Raw genomic sequence first — 18,953 nt, 5'->3', positions numbered from 1 at the left:
GAGCCAAGCATGCACATGAAACATCCTTTTGTATGTTATGTTTGTAAACGTTTTATATGCATGCTGCGTGACTTATCGGTTGATTTTCATTTCATGCTTTTTAATTTTTTAATTTTTTTTATTTACTTTCTAATTATTTAATTACTTTAAACAATATTGACCTAATTAACATAATACATTTAAATCATACATTAAAATAAAATTATAACTGAAAATATAATAAATTATACATTAATCATATTCCACGATTCAATTTTATTCAAACTCAATAAATTATTATTGTAACTCCATAATTCTAAATATAACTTCCATCAATTCTTATTATATAAATAAGCATTCTCTCATTCTCTCATATTGACATTCTTTTACTTTATCATTTTCACATACTCTCATTCTCTTCCAAAATACCTCAAATCATTTTTCATTTTTTTTGTTTTTGATTTCTTATTTTTGTTGTATGGGTTACAAAAAAACAAATTAAATATCATTGTAAATTTTTAATGCTAAATTTTAATTTTAGAGGTTACATGGTATATATATATTACATTGTTCTTATTTTTAAAGATTCATCTCCATTATCTAATTTGGATTATCATCTTATAAGTTATAAGTAAGCATTCTCTCCTCCTCTCCCACCAATATCAAATGTTGTTAAATCTTAAGAGTTTCATTCTATATTTTAATTTAGAAAGTATTATATATATCTAACATTGTTTAAATTTTTATTTAATTTACATAAAAATAAAATATTTCTTTTATATTTCTTGCCTTTCTAATCTATTCATATTTGTTTTTTAAAATTTCCATAGTTAAATTTAAATTCACATATGTTGGTTTTAACAAAACAATTAAGTTTATTTGAGATTCCTATTCCTTTTAAATGATCAATATGTAATATATAATACTTTTGAATCAAATTATTGATCCACCAACACTCACTTTTAAATTAAATGGGTTTTAATTTTAGGAGTTGGAAAAATATGAAAGTTTGTTTGTAACTCCCATAATAATACCATAGTAGTGTTCTCAATGAATTTAATATAGAACATGTTAAAAATGTATTAGTATGCACTTAATTGCACTTTTGTAACTCTCAAATAATTATCTTTGATACATCGATTTATGTATTATTTATTAAATGGAAGACACATTTCTCACTATAACCTTCATGGCAGCATATTTCAAATCTCACAAAATTATATAAATTCTACAATATTATTATTTTCCCTTGATTTAACCAATGATATCTTAACTTAATAAAAATTTCAGTTTATTTGAATAAGATATACATGTAATAAATGATATATAGTTTAATTATTTTTTTCTATATGAAACATTATCATTTCATATGAATCAAAATCTAGACACAATTAAAAACTTTAAGATAATAACCTAATAAAGTAGTTGCTGTGTTTTTATTTTATTTTTATGGAAAATGTATTAGTCTAATGATCTATGGTTAAACTCACTTAGTTATATATGTATGAGACACTGCAGACCTACTGTTTATTATTTTGATTTTTTTTTTGTTGAAATATTTTAAATCTTTTTAACCTATCACCATAAATAAATAAAAAAATGCATAACTAACACCACAAAATAAATTTTATGAAATTATATATCACAATGATTTTGAAATATGACTACAACTACAAAAATATATGACATATGACATGTAAGATACAATATAACTTAATTACACTAAATATATTATTATCAAAAAAAGTTTTGATTTCTTTATTTTATTTAAACTCATACTACATAGTCTTTAAAATTTGATGTACACCAAAAACAAAATAATAATTTTATATTATTTTTTCAAAATAGAATAACTAACACTAGTAGTACTAGAAAATAGAGTTGATGTGCTAATTAGTAATTAGACCATTACTTATTGAGTCTCCTTTTTTCCCATTCCGACAATGTAATTTGGTTTCAAAATATATAGGCCCATTAATGACCCATGATACAAGACTAATAACGTTGGGTTTTCACTAGAGGCTTTGGTTATTGTGAGTAAACATGTTTTACATAAACATGTTGTTAAGCATTAAATAAAAATGCTTTTTTTTTTTGTTAGAAAAGAACAACAAAAAAAAAAGAAATGAATGTTTTCCTTAGATTCTGTCTGTATGATTAATATCCATTTGTTTGTCAAAAAAAAAAAAGATTAATATCCATTTATCCAGTAAATAATTTTCTTACACAATTTAACTTCTAAGATTTAAAACATTATTTTTAAAAAAATTGATTCATAAAGTGTATCCATTTTCAAAATAAAAAATCATAGAATATTTAATCAAATTCTAAGAAGTTTGTAACTTTTCCTAAGAAAGCTAACAAAAATTTTCTGTAAAAGTCAATAGATTTGAAAGATCTAATTACCTTAATTAGTTTCATAAAAATTCAACCTAAAAAATTTGAAATCATCGTCACAAGGGTTCGTCAAACTTCCTCAAATTCAAACTTCAAAAATAATTAAATTTACGAAAAAAAATTATGTTAATTTTGGGCCTTACAACGGCGCCTTAAATAATTTGGGGGAAAAAATCAAAAACCCTATTTCCTTTCTCGTGAGGAGAGAGCGGTCGTTAAAATCACGCAACGTTTTAGACAAACAACAACAAAAGAGAGAGAGAGAGAGAGAGAGAGGGGCAAATTAATTAAAAACAAAACCCAAAATTTCTGAAAAATTCGAAATTGCGGATCCACCGCCATCGATCCCTAGATTTCTCTTTCTCTATCTTCGCCGGAGAAGCCAAGTAGGGTTTTCTCAGATTAACTCCCTTCTTTTGTCAATTTGTTCTTAGTACTGTACAATGAGGAAGGGAGCGAAGAGAAAGGGTGCTTCCAAAGCTGGTCGCAAAGGTGCTGCTGTCGCGGAGACTGTGGCCGAGGAGGTGATTGTTGAATCTCAAGAGGAGGAGACGACGACGCAGGAGGAGAGTCAGCAACCTCAGGAAGAAGTCGTCAACGAGGAGAAGGAGAATGGTGAAGCGGAAGAAGAGAAAGAGGCGAAGGGGGATGAAGAGGAAGAGCCGGCGAAACCTGATTCGTTAAAGGAGGCGGAGGCGGAGGAGAATCAGGAAGAAGAGGATGAAGTCAAAGATGTCGAGGAGGAGGCTAAGGCGGAGAAGAAACCTGTTGTTGCTCGTCGTGGTGGTAAGCGGAAGAGGGCTACCAAGAAGGAGACTGAGATTCAGGATGAGAAGAAACCTGCACCCGCAGCTAAGAAGCCCCGAGTTACCAAAGTAAAGCCAGAGCCTGAGTACTTCGAGGACAAGCGTAATCTGGTATTGCTTTTTGCTATCCTTATTAGTCTAATTAATGTTATACAGATTGGGACTTTTATCACTTGGATTCAATGCAATTTTGGGGCTTTTTAGCTTTATGATAATGCACATACTGCTGTGAAAACAAGAACGACATACGTTTTTGGACCCCGTTTGACTTTATGACTTTGTTTGTGGGGGTTTATCTGTGAGAACAATTGTATGCTGTTATACTTGTTGTGGTCAGATATGGTGTGTTATTGGCGAGCTTGAGTTAGTGGATGGACATTTTCCAAAGGAATGCTGTGGTGTTTCTCATTTTCAGGATTTTTTTTATAGTTCATGTTAAAGGGCTTGTTTTCTTTTCTTATTGCTGCGGTGTGAGTTGCAAATTAACATATGCGCTTGTTTTTGTGTGTTTCAGGAGGATTTGTGGAAGGTTGCATTTCCAGTGGGAACCGAGGTATATTATTTTGACGAATTTAGCCTTCAATATTCAGAACTACTGTTACCATTGAGAATCCAATATATTTTTTTGCTTATGGTTGTTATTTTGGTGGCAGTGGGATCAATTAGATGCACTTTATGAATTCAATTGGGACTTCCAAAATCTTGAGGTAAGTTGTTTGGATTACATTCTGTGTAGTTTAGCCAACATGTGTTCCGGGGTTGACCAGATTCTGATATTTATGTTTCTTCATGTGTGTGTCAGGAAGCATTGGAGGAAGGAGGAAAGCTCTATGGGAAGAAAGTCTTTGTTTTTGGCTGTACAGAACGTAAGCTGTTTCTCGTGCTTTTTCTTTCTTTCTTCCTTTTTGAGTTTTGGTTATTACTGTCTTCTTATCGATTGACATGTTTAAATCATCTTTGGCACTTATGGTTCTTTCTAGTTTGGTTAGAAATTTATCAGGTTGTGCAGTACGCTCTCTTCCTTTCTTGAACATTTGCTTCTAGTTCCTGTTTAAGCTTCTCTTTTTAACGTTACAGCTCAACTAGTCCCCTACAAAGGTTTAAACAAGATTGTCCATGTCCCAGCAGTTGTTGTTGTAAGTTATTGTTAAATTTATTTTTATTAAAGTTTGCTTGCTACGCTGATCCTTAAATTTAAGAGCATATGTTATGTCATTTCTCTTTCTAAAATTTGTCGATTTTGTATATGCAGATTGATTCACCCTTTCCGCCTTCTGATAAGATAGGAATCACATCTGTTCAGAGAGAAGTGGAGGAAATCATTCCAATGAAGAAGATGAAAATGGACTGGCTGCCTTATATTCCGTTGGAAAAAAGGTAGTGGGCTGGCCTAAATCAATGAGAAGAGAAGCATAAAGTTCATCTTGGGATATTCTTACTTCTGATGTTTAAGAGCAGTTGCTAACTACTTTTGCTTTATTCTTCTTGCAGAGATAGACGAGTTGATAAGATGAACTCGCAAATATTCACTTTGGTCTGTACGCAGAGGAAGTAAGTAGTTAGATGACTGATAGAGTTAATAACATTGATGTTCACTTGCTATGAAGGGATTTTGAGTTTCATTACATGAGTCGTCTACGGATAGTATTGTTCAAATTCTCCTGTTCTGGTATACTCAATTTATCTTTGTACATTATCTGCAGATCTGCTCTCAGACATATGAAGGAAGATCAACTTAAGAAGTTTGAGTATTGCCTTCCTTGTGAGTGTGATTCATTTACTAATAATACTATTTAAATTTGTAGAGTGAACCAATTATAGCACATGGCTGGCTGTTGCAGTGGATTATCTGTATGTGTATCTTGTTATGTATGTGGTATGCAACAACAAATTCTAATCTCTTTTTCGTTTTGGTTTTGGTTTTTGTTTTGCGTTGCAGATTTCTATCAACCTTTTAAGGAAGATGAACTTGAACAGAGTACTGAGGTCCAAATAATGTTCCCCTCTGAACCGCCTGTAAGTTTGCTGGCATGCAATGAATGTGTTGGGATTGGCAGGTCTACATGAAATGGTCGAATAGGGGCACATTATTTTCTGTATAATGAAGCTTGAATTTTCTGTTTGTGCAGGTTGTATGCGAATTTGACTGGGAGTTTGACGAACTTCAGGTGTGTGTTTGGCTTTCCTGTAACGATAAAACTTGAAGTACTTCTTTAATTGTGTCAAGAGAGTTTTCATGTTTGCACTGCTCTAAATCACAGTCAATTGTATGCTGAATCATGATATGGCTTTTTGTGCATTTATCTCAGGAATTTGTCGATAAACTGGTTGAAGAAGAACAATTACCAGCTGAACAGAAGGATGAATTCAAAGTAAGTTTGAGCTATAAAGCAATTGTCAATTCTTTACGCTTGAGTATTGTCTCTAATTACCATTGTTTGTTTTTCTCAGGAATATGTCAAAGAGCAAGTTCGAGCAGCTAAGAAAGCAAACCGAGAGGCAAAAGAGGCTCGAAAGAAAGCCATAGAAGAGATGAGTGAAGACACCAAGCAAGCATTTCAAAAGATGAAGTTCTACAAATTCTACCCTCAGCCTTCACCAGATACACCAGACGTCTCTGGTGTCAAGGTAAGAACATATGAGAAACTGGTAACTCGAAAAGGGGGTTTTGTTACAAAGCTGTGATACGTGAATGATCTTGATTTTGGTTTTTCTTGTTTTGCAGTCGCCGTTCATTAACCGGTACTATGGAAAAGCTAATGAAGTCCTTTGAAATGATCAGATCTTTGAGAACTCAGAATAGCATTTCTTGGCAGCTTCAACAGTATTGAAACTTATCTAGTCACAGGTGCTCTCAGAAACTCTTTGAGCTATTATTATAGGGAGTTAAAAAGTCAAGTTTGAACGACAAAAAGTGTCTTTTACATTTATGAGCTTGTATTCTCTCCTCTAGAAATACTTGAGATCTTTAGAAGAGTCACGGGAACCAAATTCTTTTTGCGGAAAATTGGAGACAGCTTTCTTATATTTCAGTTTCAACCCTTGAAGTTTTTTTTCATAATTTTCTAATGGTATCCTCAAATTATTCTTGATTATTAATATCTCTATCTATTTAAATGGTTTTTCCAACTACACTACTAGTTGTCAAAAGTTTCGACAATAACAAAATGGTATTATTTTTGATGGACCCAAATGTATATTATTCATTACGAGAGATGGAGAACAAAAATATAATAAGTTTGGCATCTTTCATTTTATGGTTAGAGAAAATGACATTCTAAATGGAGCAAATAAAATAGACTACCTCAAGATTTATGTGTTATATCATGAAAAAAATTAGCGACGAGGTCCTAGTGGAATATATAAATCAGTCAGTTAAACAGTGCCATAGAATTTCAAAAAGCCTATTTCTATCTCAACATATAACCTTTAGGGTAATCATGAATTTTTTAATCAAATGATTTTTTTTTCAAAATAAATTTACATAATTGGGGTGGATAAAATGTATAAAATAATATCTTGAAAAGTCATATTTTTAGTATATGATATGTCAGTTAGTTATTCAAAATAACAAAGTATGGTCAAATTACTCACAATAATGTTAATGTGATTAGGGGAAACAAAATTGACAGGTCGGGCCTGAAGAGTACAGTAGTAGTAGGAGTAAATTGAGTATGATGGCACAGTGCACGTTCTTTCTCTTTGTGAGTCTTCTCCGTCCCGTTTAAAGAGAACAATGTACGGACAAAGAACCTAACGGCGTTATAGAGAGTCCATGACGTCCGCGGTGCATGTGATGTGTGAGAAAGGTTGGTGACTTGACTTTGGTGCGAAAAACTCTTTTTTTGAGGGGGAAACAAAAAAAAGAAAAGACAGAGAGACTCAAACGACATGGCCATTGTCTCTTTCCAGTCTGGTTTTACTCATCTCCAGAACTAATCATATATTATTCCACCACTTCTCTCCCTCTTTCTCTCTTTTCACCTTTTTTTATTTATTTCTAATAATGATATTTGTTCGGATATTTGTATCTTAATGTATTTTGTTATATAATAATAATATACTCTGGTTTTGTATTTTATCACGTAGTTAAAGTATGTTTCCTAAAAAAAAAAAAAAAAAGTATGTTTCCTAAACTCTCTATGCATTGTGTAAAGTAATAACTGATACATACTCACTGATATAAGTAGTGATTATGACTTGACGCAATTAGTGTTTCAATTTTAATGACACATCTAACAAATCGTTTTCATTGCTGAATGATCTCCAATTTTTGACTAATAAATCTGAAGATATGTATGTCCCATTTTTTTTACTCGTATGATTTAAAAGTAAACAATAATAGTAGTAAGAGGCCTTTTTTTTTTAAAGGTCAATAAATAGTATAATATCTCTAGGCATCTCATCAAAATCATTCTATTTCCACTGACGCTTGGATTCATCTTTTAACTACATTTTGAGTTTTTCGATATATCATAATATCCAACTCAAACATAAAAAAATCAACTTTTCCAAAAAAAACACTTCTTTTTTAGTCAATTTATGTGGGTTTGGCTACTTATTTGAAAATGTCAGAGAATATTCAAAAGTTATCAACATCTTTTGAAAAAAAACAAAAAAAAATTATAATTACATGACCTAGAAGTCTAGAACTATTAGCAAGTAATCAGTAATTAGGTTCCATTAACAAAAGTCTTTTTGTTTTTTTTTTAATGATTCCATTAACGAGAGTAAAGTTAGGGGAGGAAAAAGGTACCCATAAATGAGAAAAACTCATAATTCCTAAAATGATAAAAAGTTTATTTTAAATATCTGAAAGTTTTTAAATTGGAATCTGTTAAAAATCTTTAACTGAAGAAAAAAATAAAATAAATTAAAGACATACCATAAAAAGAAAAATAATAATATAAAAATTCGATTTTTTTTTTGGAAAACCTCAAAAACACACACATACACACTCTCTCTCTCTCCCGTCTCTGCTTCTTCTTCTTCTTCTTCTTCTTCTTCCCCTCTATTCAATTTCCAGATTCCGAGAGTACAATCCCTAAATCTCCGTCTCACTGCTCTCCTTCTCTCCCCGCTATGAATCCTAGTTAGGGTTTTATATCTTTCAATCAGTAGTATTGCATTTGCTTCTGTTGAGTAGTAGGAAAGATTCTTCAGGGCTAAATGAGTCATTTTCTTATTTTCTGCTTCTTCCTCTCACTACTCCTCCTCCTCCTCGGTGCCAACGCCGTCACCGATAAGGAGCTCCGATCTCTACTCGAGTTCCGTAAAGGGATCCGTGACGAAGCCTCTCAACAACGAATCTCATGGTCCGATACAAGCAGCCTCAGTGATCCATCTGCTTGCCCTAATGGCTGGCCTGGTATCTCCTGCGACCCTGACACCGGTTCAATCATCGCCATTAACCTAGACCGTCGTGGTCTCTCCGGCGAACTCAAATTCAGCACGCTCGGTGGTCTCACTTCTCTCCGCAACCTCTCTTTATCCGGAAACAGCTTCTCCGGTCGGGTCGTCCCTCAGTTGGGTGGAATCACGTCGCTTCAGCACTTGGATCTGTCGGATAACGGATTCTATGGACCTATCCCGGGTCGGATCTCGGATCTTTGGGGTTTGAATCATCTCAATTTGTCTTCCAACAAGTTCGAAGGTGGGTTCCCGAGTGGGTTTAGGAAACTTCAACAGCTTAGATCTTTGGATTTGCACAAGAATGAGATTTGGGGAGACGTTGGTGAGATTTTCACTGAGTTGAAGAACGTTGAGTTCGTTGATTTGAGCTCTAACCGTTTTAGTGGCGGCTTGTCTTTACCAGTTGAGAACATTTCGAGCATTTCCAACACTCTCCGTTACTTGAATGTGAGCCATAACGCCTTGAATGGCAAGTTTTTCAACGCGGAGTCCATTGGTGCGTTCAAGAATCTCGAGGTTATTGACTTGGAGAATAACCAGATCAATGGTGAGTTGCCTCGTTTTGGATCACAGCCGAGTTTGAGAGTCTTGAAGCTTGCGCGTAACCAGTTGTTCGGTTTAGTGCCTGAGGAGCTGTTGCAGAGTTCGATTCCTTTGCAAGAGTTAGATCTCAGTCGAAATGGTTTTACAGGTGAATTGAAAATTTTACACCTTTTCTTACTTTTCACCAAATTTCTAAATCTTGCTACTTTAAGGGATAGAGGTATAGAGCATTGATTTGACTGATTCCTGGTCCTTGACTAGACATTTGTGTCGTATTGTCTGAGGCTGTTCTATGAATGTGAATTAAAGGAGTTTTCTTTTTTATTCAAATGCAGGATCAATTAGTGTAATCAATTCAACAACGTTAAATCTGTTGAATCTTTCGTCTAACGGCCTGTCTGGGGAGCTTCCGTCGAGTTTGAAAAGTTGCTTAGCGATAGATCTGAGTGGGAATACTTTCTCTGGCGATGTGTCTGTTGTTCAAAAGTGGGAAGCTACTCCAGATTATCTTGATCTGAGCTCAAACAACTTGTCGGGAAGCTTGCCAAACTTCACTTCTGCATTTTCAAGATTAAGTGTGTTGAGCCTTAGGAATAACTCTGTCGCTGGTATCTTGCCTTCTCTGTGGTATGATTCAGGGGTTTCTCAATTCTCTGTAATTGATCTCAGTTCAAATAAGTTCAGTGGCTCTATTCCCCAGAGTTTCTTCACTTTTGCAAGCTTGAGAAGTTTGAATCTTTCTATGAATAACTTGGAGGGGACAATTCCTTTTCGAGGTTCACACGCAAGCCAACTTCTGGTTCTAAGTTTTTATCCGCAGATGGAGTTGCTTGACCTCTCAACCAATTCTTTGACGGGTATGTTACCTGGCGATATAGGTACAATGGAAAAACTTAAGGTGCTAAATCTTGCCAATAATAAGCTGTCTGGAGAACTTCCAAGCGACCTCAACAAGCTTACTGGCCTTGAGTCCCTTGACTTGTCAAACAATACTTTCAAGGGTCAAATTCCGACTAAGCTTCCTTCCGGGATGGTGGGATTCAATGTGTCATATAATGACCTATCAGGCATCATTCCGGAAGAGCTGAAAAATTACCCGCTTTCGTCATTTTATCCTGGTAACTCCAAGCTAAATCTCCCAGGTGGTGGGAGTGCAGCGGATTCTACTCGTGATCTGTCTTTAACTGGGAAAAAACAGCATTCGAAGCGTAGCATAAGAATAGCAATTATTGTTGCTTCAGTTGGAGCTGCTCTTATGATTCTTTTTGTCTTGTTTGCCTATCATCGAACACGGCTCAAGGACTTTCATGGGAAGAATAGATTTACAGACCAAGCCACGACTAGAGACGCCAAGTTTGGACGCTCATCTCGTCCCTCCTTATTCAACTTCAGCTCAAATGCTGAGCACCCGTCATCATCATTGAGCTTCTCAAACGATCACTTGCTCACCCCAAATTCAAGGTCTTTATCTGGGATACCCGGATTTGAAGCTGAAATTTCCGAGCAGGGTGTGCCCCCTCCTACAACCACTACAAACCCTAATCTCCTTGATGATTATCCTACAGCATCTGGACGGAAGTCTTCTTCAGGAGGCTCTCCATTATCCTCCTCACCCCGTTTTAGCGAGCAGCCTGTGATGTTAGATGTTTACTCACCGGATCGATTGGCCGGAGAACTCTTCTTCTTAGACATTTCACTAAAACTCACAGCAGAAGAGTTATCCCGAGCTCCTGCAGAAGTTCTAGGTAGAAGCAGCCATGGAACACTGTACAAAGCAACACTGGATAATGGACACATGTTGACGGTGAAATGGTTGAGAGTTGGACTCGTGAGGCATAAGAAAGATTTCGCACGGGAAGCTAAAAAAATCGGCTCATTAAAACATCCAAACATTGTCCCATTGCGAGCATACTATTGGGGTCCCAGAGAACAAGAAAGACTTCTACTCTCTGATTACCTTAGAGGAGAAAGCTTGGCCATGCATCTATACGGTAAGAAGCTCTTTTACCCCATAGCTATTAGCCTTTCTGTATCTCGTTTGAACAAAAATTAAGCACTTTTCAGCCATTTGATGACTACCTTTGAAGCTTAAAAGAACTTACCGTTACAATCTTTATGTGCAGAGACTACTCCCCGGAGGTATTCTCCAATGTCCTTCAGCCAAAGACTAAAAGTTGCAGTTGAAGTGGCTCAGTGTCTTCTCTACCTTCATGATAGAGCAATGCCACACGGGAACTTGAAGCCGACAAACATAATCCTCACAAGTCCCGACAATACTGTGCGCATAACCGACTACTGTATTCACCGTCTGATGACTCCACCTGGTGTAGCGGAACAGATTCTAAACATGAGTGCGCTCGGTTACTCTGCTCCTGAACTTTCCTCAGCTTCTAAACCAATACCAACTCTCAAATCCGATGTATACGCATTTGGTGTGATTCTCATGGAGCTTTTGACTAGACGAAGCGCGGGTGACATAATCTCGGGTCAAACAGGTGCTGTTGATCTGACTGATTGGGTGCGGTTGTGTGATCAAGAAGGTAGGAGAATGGATTGCATAGACAGAGACATTGCAGGTGGGGAAGAGTTCTCAAAGGCAATGGAGGATGCACTTGCTGTCGCAATCAGGTGCATTCTCTCTGTCAGTGAAAGGCCTAACATCAGACAAGTACTTGATCCACTTACTTCAATCTCTGCCTGAGATTTGTTTGTTTTTTTATTTCATTTTTCTGTAAATCTCCATGGATTTCCCTTCACCCTTCATCCCCATTTTTTTTTATTTCTTCTTCTTCTTTTCTGGTTTTATGTTTCTCTCTAGTAGCTTTGATCAGATGATTCAGATCCTCACGTGTTCTTACATTTATATTTTGTTGATTATTTTTCCCCTTCCTTGTAAAGGTAGAAGAAAATCTAATCCCATTGATTCTGACAGAAACATTTTCTGAGTTTGGTTATTGATTTTTCTAAATGTCTTCTTCTATCTTTTGTTGAGTATTAGTAACTAGCAAGAGCTGATCAAGGGAGATAAATGGAATGATATTTGTGATTTTCATTATCGTTTACCAACTGTATAGCTTCATGGAATTGTAATTTACTTTTAAGGGAATATGTTGTTGAGCAAATCGAATGACTAAAGTTACAAACCTTTATGCATTTTCATGTGGTTCAAATTCTTAGTGAATATGACATTTGAAACAATATATACCACAAGCCAAATCATATATAATCTATAATAGTCTTACATACAAGAGAAAGAAAAAAACATCGAAAAATTGGTTTCTAAAAAGCTATACTTTACGTTGGTGATCATATTTACAACTTCCCTCAAACATTTCCTTTAGCCGCAAGACAAGAATCATCATTCAAACAGCCGCTTATGTTATTGCTCTTGTTCTTGTCCAAAACCCCACTCACCACCATAACTCTCCATTCTCGAATCTTAAGGTCTCAATCCTTTCTGGAAATCCAAACACCTTAATTACGTTGGTTCACGTTGCCTAGCCGCCCAACTCGAACTCAAAGCTCGAAGCCGTTGGAAATACTCGCCTAATGCTAACAAACCTCTAGCCGCTTGTCGCGTCGTTAAGATTCGATGCATTTGTTGCAATGTCTCATGTCTCAAATGATCAGCCTAACAACAAAAACAAAAATTTAAGAAATAACATCAGTCTCAAGAAACCAGTTCTTGTCCTCCTAACAATTTCATTAGTTTTTGCTAAGCTTTCTTTCTCACCTGATTTACAAAGCTTACCAAAGCTTCCAATCTCTCCATAGCACAAGTCATTTGAGGAATATAACTTCCTTCGCCAAGTTTCCCGGCTGCTACACTCTCTGCTAATGTATGTTGCAACTTCTCCATACCTTGAGATAACGCATCTTCCGCTTGTTGACATGATTGCCTCAAATTACATACATCCAAAAGTTGTTGATCCGTCAATGGATCAAAATGCGGTAACAGAACCTAACCAACAACCACAAAAGAATCCATATCCAAAATCATTAAAAGAATCTTCACTTTTTATGGATTCATGACAGGTTATTCTATTACCTTGAGAAGCTCCGAGGGTCTAAACCCGCCTATCCACAAGAAAAAACGCTCTGCTGAAGTTTTCCACATTCCGGACATGACGTAGAAGACATCAATTTTTGCAGCAGTTGACTTCATCCGGAAGAGTTGAAAGTAATGTTTCATGGCATTTTCGACTAGTGATCGAAGCTCTATATCACTAACTTGTCCATGTAACACAGTTCTTAGTTCGCATATCTGCCTATTTTGTTCTTCCACCCAATGTCCATATTCCATCTCAAATGCAACAATACCTAACAAGCAAAAAATAAAACTGATGAATCTCAAAATTGATTTTGAGGGAGACAATACAAAACTACCTAGAGGTGAAAGATTAAAACCTGAGCTCATGTTATCTGAGAAACCAAGAGCACTGGATTCTACTCCGTTCCCCACATAGAAACCCTGCAACATTATGATCATACCTTAATATATCAACTAGAATACTGAAGGAAAAAGGAAGAAGAATATTCTTTACAAACCTGTTGTCTAGCACGATCTAGTTCTTGCTCTAAATGAATTAGCTTCAACCGGCTTGTCTCTAGCTGCTGAACATAAGCCTGCAACAAAAGACTTATATAACTCAGTCAAAAACATAACTGTTTTACTCGTTGAAGAGAACATAAAGTTTCATACTTTCTTGCGCAAACGACTTTTCCTAGCTGCCTCACGATTCTGCGCAAGCCGTCGCTGTATCTGTAAAGATATAAAGATTAAATTGACGTAACCTCCATGGATAACCAACTAAGCTATATATAATAACTTACCTTATCAGGATGTCTGGATGTGGAAGCCTCTTGGTCATACTTGTGAGGAGTTCCTTCTGCCCCATGAGAAGTATCCTCTGACTGAACAGAGATTGAAGGGAAGCATTAGCTTCTGAATTCAAATGAGATAATTTAATCCGAGATATATAACAAATCTTAAAGTACCAAGCTGTTTGTCTTTTCGTTTGCCGGGATTATGACAGAGCCAGGTGTATACATGCCTCCATTGTTCTTGAAACTTTCTTCCCACATACTGATTTGGTTGAGACGCTCGTAAATTTCAAACCTTCTCTGTGGAACAAAATGTGTCGATGTTGTATTCATGTTTCTTCCACTGGCAACAAACAAGAGATATACATACAAAAACTTTCATTAATCAAAAATCAAGAACTGCAAAAAGATACAAGATCATCATCACGAGTTGAAGAGAGAGAGAGAGAGAGAGATAAGTAAGTTGATTTTTGCAGCAGCCAAAAGAAAGGTTGTGGCTTTTTTTAAAGTCATTTTCCATCACCCAATCCGTCAACGCTACTACATACCTTCCCTACTTGTGTATAAGGTGAAAACATCAGACTCATATACACCCGGAAAAACCCTATTCTTACTAGTGGTTTTATTGAAAGTATGATCCCAAAACCTCTAAATTGCATTTCCTAAAACAGACCAAACTCTAATGTCATTGTCAGTTATTGGATCTTACTGTATCTCCTTCTTTTAGCCACTAATGGTGGACCATCTTATACACCTCCCAATAAGGGAAAAAATTCCATTACTCTCACTCACTCACTGATTTGAAATAACATTCTTGTCCACATAAGTCAAGATTCCATGTAAAGGCTACTCAGAGAAGAAGGTGAAGAGAATAAGAGCTAGAACCAAACTATATCACATAGCCAATCATGAAATGAAAAAAAATCAGAAGTAAAAGTTACAGCTTCAACTGAAATCAACTAAGGTAAACCCTAATCCAGGAAACATAACAAGAGACTTATAAGGGTATCTCTAAGATGAAACAGAGAACACACAAAGTTCGAAACTTTTTTCCAAGTCAAGATGAGATTATTATGATATTCATAATCAATATCATAATCAACCCAAAAAAAAAATCAAACTTTACTAAGAAGAGAGATACGAAGTTGTTACCTTCTTCTTATGGTCTATTTATGTCAAAAGGGCTTCAAAAAGACGAACTTTTCCCGCGGAAAACCATGAAAAGAACACAAACAAAAAAAAAAGCAAAGGAACTTTTCAGTTTCAGTGACGAAATCGGAAGCAAAGCCTAGAAATTTTCAGTTTAAATCGATCTGAGAACAGAAGAGACGATAAAATCGCGTTATCTGCAATTGTCATCTTGAAGAAGAAGAAGAATCATACGAGAACACGACAACTTAAAAGAGAGAGAGACCTTTGATAGACTTCTTTACATTTTCCTATATCATAAATAAATGTTTTAAAAATATAATTTGAAATTTCTTTTCTATATTCTCTTTTTTTTGTTCGTTGATTCTTCGGTGATATTTTGTCTTTTTAAGCAATAACTGAATCCAGCAGAGTTTTTTTTTAAAAAAAAAAAAGAAAAAAAAAACAATTTTGACATGTTTAATAATTTTTATTCTTTTTACAGTATATTCTTTTTATAGTAGACCACAATTTATTCATTACTAAATTAATTTATTTATGTTTTGTTTTACTCTCATTTGTCCATGTCTCCACTACCTCGCTGATGTGCGCACCAGGTAGATTGGAATTTTTTAAAAAGTTAAATCCGATTTTTAATTCTTCATTAACAATTCATAAAGCCTACGTGAAAAATAGTCTTTCTGATTTCCAAGAATATGTTATCTAGCTACATGTCAATTTTTTTTTTTTTTTTTCTTTTTGTGGTAACAAACATGTCAAATTTTGCGGCTAGACACCGTCACCTAAAGATTGAACGGCACACGCGCAGCTTAAGATTTGCGGCGGGGATGAAAAAAGGCGGTTAAAAACTCTCCGAGTTGTATATGTTGGGATTTATAAGACTACAGTACGTAACATAGCCGCAACGCTTGGGATTCATAAGACATCAGTACGTAGCATAGCCGCAAGCCCGCAACGCTGACGGCAACAATTGATAGAAACAGATTTACGTAAAATATGTTGATGCATATCGTATTATATATGTTTAGTAATCAATTAGTTTTGATAGTTCGTAATTGGATTACACCTAATGGTTAATATCGATTCACATGTAGAAAATCTTCTAATGGGTTAGTTTATAAGTATTATATCACTATAAAATTTTCATAATATTCATCAGCTCTCTGCATATATATAAGATTACCCAATCTTGGTTCAACGCTGTCGTCGGACATGTCTAATCAGATTTCTGTAAAGGTTTGATTCAATATTTAAGGACATGCTGATCAACAACTGGCATAAGATTACCCAATGTAAAGAAGAAGAAAAATATTGGCGTAAGAATGAGGTTCCAAAATAAGACATGCTGATCAAACAAGAGACCGACGACAGACCACTCGAGCATGTAATCTTTGAAGGCTTCAGCTTACTATTGGCTATATATAAAATGTAATTATATCAACATATCTAGGTATAGTTAATTATTATATGTAGCTTACGTTTGCCAACTAAAAAGATTCACATATACGTCTTCCTAAATATAAAGTTGTACTATTTGATAATATATTATATATACTGGAAAAAGAGAAACGAACATTTGCAAAGGAATCACACCTATAGCTGATAAAGAAATATTTCAATATTTGATCATAACCACAGATTGGCTCTTCAAGTTACATAGGAGACATATTTGTGCGACCACAACTTCTACCCACTTGCCTCTTTACTTGTTTATTTTAATTAGCACAAACGAATACTAACTATAATATGCAATTTTGTGCATTTATCTCATTATCTGTCAACGCAGTACATATTCCTAAGTGTATTGCAATTATTTTAAAGTTTTTAACCAAAGAACAATATGGAGTCAATGTTTATTCGAATACAAAGAACATTAACAATTTAAAAAAAAAAAAGAACATTAACAATGAAAAATAAAGAAGTGTATATTAATGAAAACATGACGCACAAACTCTTTGCTTTTGTCTATTTGTGGAATTATTCTCAAGTGCTAGCTATCTTATTAAAAGTGGTTTGCCACTAAGAATGGTGGTTGTCGTCACTCTTATTTTCTATCTGTATCTGTGGCTAAAACTATACTCATGTTTTGAAATCAATCTGAAATTTTTTTCACGAACCTTGTAATATTTTCTCTCGACTTTATTTAGCCACATTTTAAAAGAGATATAATCTTAGAAGAAGATTCTATATATAATTGATCAGTACCTAGTACCTGAGAGCGTAAAGCCAATCATCCATGAAAAATAGTTAGTCGCTACCTACAAGATAGAACATGGAAGAGGATTTTTATTGTAACTGTTTCTGTTTATATGTATGCTCAAATACTCAAATGTGTGAGTGTGTTTGACGTTGAAAGAAAAAAAAAATAGAACAAAAGATGTATATTTTAATAAAGGACAAAAGAAAAATAATGGGAAGAAAGAACGTTGAGGATGTCTTTGCGACATTAATCCACAAAGACAAATGGGAGCTATCTATCATCATTTTAAGATTACTTCCTTAATGATTCTTCTCTTTCCTTTTGGTTCCTTTGACCACAGTATTTATCTTCTTCTCACTTTTTTTTTCTTTTTTCTTTTGACATATTGAATCAACAAAGTAAACTAATTTTTTCATATTGAATTATTAGGAAATTTAGTGGTAAATTTTTAGTTAGAATTCAAAGATCCATTATCCAGAAGAAAACTGTTAGAATATATTGTCGGTGGGAAGAGAGTGATCATTTCCTCTCCTATAATTTACGATTAGGCATAGCTGACTTACCAATAATATAGAAGAATACACATTACGATATGTCTTGCAGAACTAGGCTCTCCGACCCTTTTGTCGAAGACACTTGACGTGGATATCACCAAAAAGGATAAGGCTTTTATTATATAAAGATGTCATAATCGGGGAAAAAAGTATAAATTGCAATCCGCGACTCTCAGTCTTTTTTTTGTTTTCTCTCATTTTTTGGTTAGATGATCCCACTAACTAGTAAACTACACATTATGAGAAAAACAAAAAAAAGGCACAACACGAATGTTCACAAAATGTCGGTTCACCGGCCATCGGTATTGGAAAACTGTGTGCCAACTTCAATCTAATCTCACCTTTTCCTTTAGCGTGAAGACCGATATTACTTGTAAGTTTAATTTCAGACTTCTAAGTGGTGTAAGAAAAAGTTGCATTTCTCAAAAATTCATACCAATTGGAATAGTGAATTTACGCGTAAAGGTTCAGGTAAATAAATACTTGGAATGACATACAAAACTTATACTCAATTATATTGAATTAATTTTATTAGAATACATACGCTTCTTGGTAAGCTAAAACACGAAGTATATAATACAAACGATACAAGATAACATTACAGTCTACACATAATCGGTGCACATGGTAAACCGACATATCCAAGTTTCTCTAGAAAACACCAAAACCAATAGAATCAAGTATGATTAAATGTGACAAAAGATTTTTCCTTATAATAATTAATAAAAAAGATGGAACGATCCTTATCCGAAACAGCAAGTTAAAGCAGCAATATAAATAGCTTTTCTATGTTGTATTCTTTCTTGGCACATAAGAACTCAAGAGAAAGATCGAGGGATTGTAACAATGGCTGACATAGCAATATTGGTGGTGGAGGAATACGAGAGGAGGATGAAGCTAATGGCAAAGAAAGCATCGATTTCTGCGGAGGTTGGGCTGTGTAATAATTTCCCGGCGAAGATGACGTCCATTGGAGTTGAGGAGGACATGATCAAGAGTTTAAAGAGGAACTTTGAAGCTAAATCTCAGTTTGCTCTTGCTGTTTCTAATGGTTTCTTCTCTGCTTAACTATGTTTCTCTCTGCTTTTT

General features: G+C 34.9%; 3 protein-coding genes across 4 annotated transcripts; 2 read left to right on the top strand and 1 right to left on the bottom strand.

The window, feature by feature from the left end:
- LOC104708108 (ABC transporter F family member 4) lies at positions 2,585 to 6,234 on the top strand. The gene is made up of 13 exons (XM_010424605.2): positions 2,585 to 3,293; positions 3,697 to 3,735; positions 3,836 to 3,889; positions 3,985 to 4,048; positions 4,260 to 4,318; positions 4,435 to 4,559; positions 4,674 to 4,733; positions 4,886 to 4,944; positions 5,122 to 5,198; positions 5,312 to 5,350; positions 5,492 to 5,554; positions 5,634 to 5,810; positions 5,908 to 6,234. The coding sequence occupies exons 1-13, from the start codon at positions 2,820 to 2,822 to the stop codon at positions 5,953 to 5,955; spliced, it is 1,338 nt and encodes a 445-aa protein (XP_010422907.1). The 5' UTR covers positions 2,585 to 2,819; the 3' UTR covers positions 5,956 to 6,234.
- On the top strand, positions 8,126 to 12,082 carry LOC104708107 (probable inactive receptor kinase At5g10020). The gene is made up of 3 exons (XM_010424604.1): positions 8,126 to 9,285; positions 9,473 to 11,128; positions 11,261 to 12,082. The coding sequence occupies exons 1-3, from the start codon at positions 8,352 to 8,354 to the stop codon at positions 11,836 to 11,838; spliced, it is 3,168 nt and encodes a 1,055-aa protein (XP_010422906.1). The 5' UTR covers positions 8,126 to 8,351; the 3' UTR covers positions 11,839 to 12,082.
- Positions 12,321 to 15,395, bottom strand: LOC104708106 (transcription factor TGA4). 2 transcript variants are annotated; one of them, XM_010424602.2, is made up of 9 exons: positions 15,114 to 15,395; positions 14,136 to 14,304; positions 13,971 to 14,051; positions 13,840 to 13,899; positions 13,686 to 13,763; positions 13,545 to 13,608; positions 13,186 to 13,457; positions 12,871 to 13,098; positions 12,321 to 12,768 (listed from the first exon to the last, which is right to left on the bottom strand). In XM_010424602.2, exons 2-9 carry the CDS (start codon positions 14,292 to 14,294, stop codon positions 12,616 to 12,618), a joined length of 1,095 nt encoding a protein of 364 aa, XP_010422904.1. In that variant the 5' UTR covers positions 14,295 to 14,304; positions 15,114 to 15,395; the 3' UTR covers positions 12,321 to 12,615. The 2 variants fall into 2 exon arrangements, with proteins under 2 accessions (XP_010422904.1, XP_010422905.1); XM_010424603.2 differs by lacking the exon at positions 15,114 to 15,395 and adding an exon at positions 14,510 to 15,081.

The sequence above is a fragment of the Camelina sativa genome, chromosome 8 (genome assembly GCF_000633955.1).
Source record: "Camelina sativa cultivar DH55 chromosome 8, Cs, whole genome shotgun sequence".
NCBI classification, from domain to species: Eukaryota; Viridiplantae; Streptophyta; class Magnoliopsida; order Brassicales; family Brassicaceae; genus Camelina; species Camelina sativa.
This window is presented reverse-complemented; position numbering and strand designations above follow the sequence as displayed.